General features: G+C 38.7%; 1 protein-coding gene across 4 annotated transcripts in view; it reads right to left on the bottom strand.

Moving 5' to 3' along the window:
- The window catches only part of LOC106877050 (testis-specific serine/threonine-protein kinase 6), a 56,721-nt gene that overhangs the window by 13,672 nt on the left and 36,655 nt on the right, over positions 1-6,394 (bottom strand). For 2 of the 4 annotated variants that reach the window (XM_014925836.2, XM_014925835.2), the window contains exon 2: positions 2,394-2,695. The exons of 1 other annotated variant lie outside the window; for it this stretch is intronic. In XM_014925836.2, coding sequence (XP_014781322.1) covers positions 2,394-2,695 — 302 coding nt within the window. Of the gene's footprint in view, positions 1-2,393; positions 2,696-6,394 lie in introns of those variants that run through there. One more of the 4 variants, XR_008263472.1, reaches the window with a different exon arrangement.

The raw sequence follows: 6,394 nt of genomic DNA, 5'->3' as shown, positions 1-6,394 counted from the left end.
CTTATTGCCCACAAGGGGCTAAACATAGAGGGGACAAACAATGACAGACAAAGAAATTAAGTTGATTACATCGACCCCAGTGCGTAACTGGTACTTAATTTATCGACCCCGAAAAGATGAAAGGTAAAGTCGACCTCGGCGGAATTTGAACTCAGAACGTAACAGAAGACGAAATACCGCTAAGCATTTCGCCTGGCGCGCTAACGTTTCTGCCAGCTCGCCGCCTTATAGGCCTATCTCTCTGATCTCACACATCAGCAAAGTCAAGGAACGAATAGTCCGCAAGAAACTAATCACGTTCCTTCAAGAAAATGACTGACACCCAGCATAGATTTCGACCAGGCAGAAGGTGCTTGATACAGCTCTTGCAGTATTACGACTCGATGTTAAAATAGCTGCTAAATGACTCAAGCGTGGAGGTGATATATCTCGACTTTCCAAAAGCCTTTGATAAAGTCGACCATAATTTATGTCACAAACTGCGTGATCTCGGCATAATCGGAAAACTCGGAGAGTGGCTGCACGACTTTCTAAAAGATAGACGTCAGGCAGTGGTGGCCAATGGAGCCACCTCAAAGGAAACAAAAATAATGAGCGGTGTTCTACAGAGCACTGTCTTAGGGCCACTGCTATTCATAGTGGCCCTCTCAGACATGCCGTCAGCTGCTCAGATAGCCATCGTTCCTAACTATGCAGATGATACAAAAGTCTCTCAGACAGTACAAAATCCTGGACAACAAAATGCAGTTTAATGCAGGGAAATTCCAAGCCCTGCGCTACCAGCACACAAAGCTGAACGACATGCAGTGTATCCTGGCCCGGGAGGAATTGCAATCCCTGAATCAGTGAGTGTTCTGGGCATTCATATGAGAAATGATGCATCTTTCCAGGTGCATATTACCAATTTGATAATAAAATGCAGACGGCTAGCTGGACAGATCCTCCGAACTTTCAAAACAAGAGAAAAGGAGACATTGATGGTCCTTTGGAGGGCATACGTCCTCAGCCGCTTGGACTACCGCCCCCAACAATGGTCACCACACAATATAAAAGTCCTCCGCTATCAGCTAATCGTGACTCACAAGCTGCAACAACGATACTTTGGACCAAAAAAGAGCGGCAATCACAGAGTTACGTACAGTGTGTGATGTAGGGATTGATATGAGCAACGATGCCCCATTTTACGCACATATCATCAAGATGGTGGCAAGTGTAAGCGCATGGCCGGATGAATTCTGAGAACCTTCAGAACAGGAATTCTGAGAACCTTCAAAACAAGGAAACTATACTATGGAAGATATTTGTTTACTATAGGAGATTTTTGTTTACTATAGGAGATATTTGAAGATATTCTATGGAAGATATTTGTTTTCAGCTGTCTGGACTACTGCTTTCAACTGTAGTCGCCCTACAGTGTCAAATTAATTGCAGAACTTGAGGCAGTTCAGCAGTGTAACGCCAGAAAGATTGTATCAACAGAACTGAGAGAGACTGAAAGAGCTATGTCTCTACTACCTGGAGCGAAGACGAGAGAGGTATGTAGGGATATACGTATGGACGTTCCTGGAGGGGCTGAACCTATATTAAGGCAGGAAACTCAAAAGCGGTAAGCAGTGTCGAAATTCCCTCCTTCACCAAAAGCCAGTCACATAAGAATGGCCATTGAAAAGGTTCTTACTCTGGTGGTGCTCCAGCATGGCTGCAACGTATAGAATAATAAAAGAATATATATAGATGTTCAGGAACTTCAGGCAAGTTATGGTTGGAAACTGATAGGGTTTGCACGCTAATACAAAGTTTTTGAGTCACTCTATCAACTTTCAGTCATAATTTGCCTGCAGATCTTGTACACCTACAACCTACAAGTGAAAAACTAGCAAGAACTGACTCGACCAAAATAAAAAGTATTATGAATATCTTCTATGGTACTGAATATTCTGTTTTTCCAGCAGTTAGTACTAAATGGTTTATATATATATATATAAATATATATATATATATATATATATATATATATATATACATATATGTGTGTGTGTGTGTGAGAGAGTGAGTGCGTGTGTGTGTGAGTGAGTGTGCATGTATATATGTATGAAAAATACATACATATACATACATATATATACATACGTACGTATACATATTGTGCGTTTACGCGCATGCGCATGTGTATATGTATGAGTATTTGTACCCCTGTGTGTCCGCGTAGGCATGTATACATTTATGTAGTATATGTCTGTACGTAATATGTGTATCTATTTTAGTGGATGTATGTATCTGTAAATGTGTGTGTTTCTATTAGTATATATGCGTTTGTGTGTGTTTCGATGTGTGCATGAATGGGCATTCGCACCAGCTTGCGACATGTCGGAATACTAATCTGCCTACAATACCTGGTTGGCTATTCCTCGACTCTGTATTTCAGGAATCGGTCCATACTTTTGGATGTATGTCAACATATCTCCATTGCTAGCATATTCAAGAATCATATAAACATATCCGGAATCTTCAAAGCTATCAAAGAATCTGATTATGTTCTGGTGTTCGATTTTCGGCCATATTTCTAATTCACGAGGTAGAAACCGTTTCAGGAAATCGCCTGGTGCTTTTGAAAGGTTGACAATTTTCACTGCCACTTTTAAAGAAGTTTTGTTAGAGTTTTGAGCCAATTTGACTTTCGAATAACTACCACTTCCTGGAAACAGAGAATAAAATGCTTAGAAGAGTAGCTGGTTATACAGGAATTTTCGTATTTTTAAAGAACTTAGAAGCTTGTCAATTTAAAGCAATATCGAAAAGGGAATTATGCAATGAAAAAGGATAAATTTGTAAAATAAGATTATAAACAACATGGCTGGGTGGTAAGAAGCTTGCTTCTCAACCGCATGAATCCGAGTTCAATCCCATTGTGTGGCCCCTTGGGCAATTGTCTTCTACTATAGCCTCGGGCCGACCAAAGCCTTGTGAGTGGATTCGAGAGACAGAAACTGAAAGAAGTTCGTCTGTGTGTGTGAATGAGTATGTATCTTTGTGTATGTATTTATCCCCCTCTACCGCTTGACAGCTGGTGTTGGTGTGTTCACGTGCCCCGGTTTAGGCAAAGAGACAGATAGAATAAATACCAGGTTTAAAATTTAAAAAAAAATGAAAATAAGTCTTGGGGTCGATTTGTTCGACTAAAATCCTTCAAGGCGTGCCCCAGCATGGCCGCAGTCAAATGATTGAAACAAGTAAAAGATAAAAGAGTCTTGCACATTTCAGCAATTCACATGTCTTTCCATTGTGCCGATAGAGTACTTTCCTTTAATGACTTATGGTACAGGATAACAAAAGTATTGCTTAAAGAACCACTTATAGTATTCATTTGTTATACAATAGTATTCATTTGTTATACAAAGATTACATCGGTGAAGTCTTCGTAGCAAATAGAACACATTGTTGCATTTACTTTACTTCATTGTTACAATAATGGAATATATTATATATCATTAAGCAAGGTAGCTTGTTATAAAATCTCAAGAAGAGATAGAGTAGTAACGTATACTAAACTGTTAATGAGTTGTCACATCAAAATGGCAGTTGAATGTTACTACTAGCCAATTGATTTTTATTGGTTAATCGTTGCTCCTGAAACTGCCTCATAGTCTCTGAGAGCGGTGCCGATCATTTCTATGTGTTTATGATCCGACACCACTACAGTGATGTCGTCGGCTTATGCCGACACGCATTTCCAACATTCTAGGTCACGCAGATGCCTTGCAACGCCTCCAGTTTGTGTAGTAGTAGCTCCAGAGTCAGTACATACAAGCGAGACAAGTGGAGACACCCTTTCCGGACCGAGCGCATGATGTTGAACGGCTCTGAGAGGTGACCGCTTACGTTGACCATTGAATAGATATCGCTGTGCATTGCAGCGATCCAGTCCCTGAATACAGGCCCGAAACTAACTGCCTTGACAACCACCTCCAGGTATAGATGGTCGATTCTATCGAAAGCGCTAGACTAATCTAAATTGATCAGGGTCCCATCCGTGCGAAGTTCTTTAGCTAATTTTTCAATGATGTATTGCATGAGGTAGAGGTTTTCGGGATGGCACATGTCTGTGCCTCCCCTACCAGACGGCAAACGCTAACCTCGTAGCTAACACCTTGGCCAAGATTTTGAACTCTGCATTCAGCAGAGTTATGCGCCTAAGTTGTCAATACAATCCCCCTTTTTCGGGTCATTTCTCAACAACGCCACCGCTCCTTGGCTCAGAATATAGAAAGTGCTAGATAGTTTACTTTACAGTTCCAAATGACGAGAAAGTCAATATGAGAGGCATAGAGAAAATAGCAAAATACCAGGACACAACCATTCAGTTACAGCAATCATGAATAATGCGAGTAAAATGCATACCTGTAGTTATATAGGTGCATTAGGAACTATCCTTAAAGATTTGAACAGATGAATAGAGGAAATAAGCATAAAATCTAGTTTAGTACAGTTCCAGAAGACAATGTTATTAAGGACAGCTAGAATACTTAATAGGGTTCTTGGCATCTAAAGTTACTTGTTGTTAGGGATATTTCTTTTCCAACAGTTTAATCTGTAAAGCACATATGAAATGATAATAATAATAAACCCACGAATAGTCTGGAAGGAAGGCCTAAAAATAGACATACAATCCTCCTAAATAAAAAATCAAGGTGAAGATAGTGCTTAACTGGTACTTATTTTATGGCCCCCGAAAATATGAAAGGCAACGTCGATCCCGGTGGTATTTGAATTGTAAAAGTTAATTCGGAAGAAGTGCCGTTAAGCATTTTTCTCTGGCGCGGTAACGATTCTGTCAGATCGCCGCTTTCACTCTAATATGAAAACCTGCAAAAGTCGTTTTATTCTTTTACTGTTTTATATAATAGAGGTGAGTAAGTTAAGAGGGGTGACCAAAGAATATCAAGAAACGTGAGATGAAATTAGTGCAGTGTCTATCATAGCATGGAGCTGTGAAGATTGTAAAGGAGCAGAGAAATTGCAAAATTTAATAAAATCCATGTTTCCCGAGTTTTAAAGCTTGTAAATCATCATGGCAAAGGAAGACTTATGTGCATGCAAACTATTTTGTTTTCTCATTAATAAAAAAAAAGTAGGAAAGCACAAAAAAAAAGAATTCATTAATATTTTGTGGGATGGTGGCCAAGGATTTGTGAGAGAATCATTGTACTAGAGTGTACAGACAACTCTTTCTACGCAAGTAGATGTATGAAGTGGAGGCCAGTCAATGTTTTTTCAGGTTTTCCCTCCCTTCCCTGCTAATTTCCAAAGCTGTTTTTGTATAGGACTAGATATTTATTGATACAACACTGTTTTGAGAGTGTTGCATGTCAAATCAACTAAACAGCAATAGTATACAGATACACTTTGATTTGATGAACATGGCTCTCTATCAGAAAAAAGTCTAATACAAAAGAAGGACGATAAAAACAATTAGCTGTCTTACCAATTGGACACTAAGCAAGACAAGCATGGCAGTTTTAAAACTTCCACAATTGTGTGAATAAGGTATCTAAAAAATACGTAACTGGCAATCTGGGATTTTCAGACTGAGTTTTTTAATGTTCCTTGCATTAATTTTGTTAACACTAACTTAATTTCTGTCTTTCATACGGATGATGTCTCTGGAGTATTATATTTCTCAACAAACTCGTTCTATCAGTCTATGTCATCTATTTTGTACTCATAATTGTAATCATTTGCTATACTGTACTTATACAAGCGATCTAATTAACACAGCGCAACCTGGTCGTAGATTTGAGATGAATATAACCTCAAACATAGAATAGAATTCCATATCTTTCTGAATGTACGTCCAATCTGTGTTGAAGACCAGATTAAAACTTCCGAATATGCCTCGCTGCTTCTCCAGGAGATAAAACACTCTCTTCGAACCAGTTCCTTAGAAATGTCCTGGAATCAAAGATTTATGACTCAACCATGATTACCTGTTTGAAGAACAACCTTAATTGATATCGATATCGTATGAAATATAAGGTGTTACTCACAGATAAAGCATTAATCCGGATTGGTGACATTCATACTTATGACAGAAACTAACTGATGTTCATAATCATCCTTTTGCTATCCTGTACAATAAGTCATTAAGGGAAGGTATTCTAACTGGCACAATGGAAAGACTTGTGAATTACTGAAATGTACAAGACGTAATCAAAATTGTTATTGTAAACTAAAGACCAGTGAACTTTTACAACTGTATTAAGGAATGTCTGAGAGCCTAACATTAAATAGATATTGCTAGCCACATATTTAGCAACAACCATTTTATTCTTTAGAACAGCAAAATTGTGAACTCTATTGGATTGCACGAAAAATTTCCCTTGATATTTGACGAGTA

This window comes from Octopus bimaculoides, chromosome 2 (genome assembly GCF_001194135.2).
Source record: "Octopus bimaculoides isolate UCB-OBI-ISO-001 chromosome 2, ASM119413v2, whole genome shotgun sequence".
Classification (NCBI taxonomy): Eukaryota; Metazoa; Mollusca; class Cephalopoda; order Octopoda; family Octopodidae; genus Octopus; species Octopus bimaculoides.
Note: the sequence above shows the minus strand (reverse complement) of the source record. Positions and strands in the feature narration are given on the sequence as shown.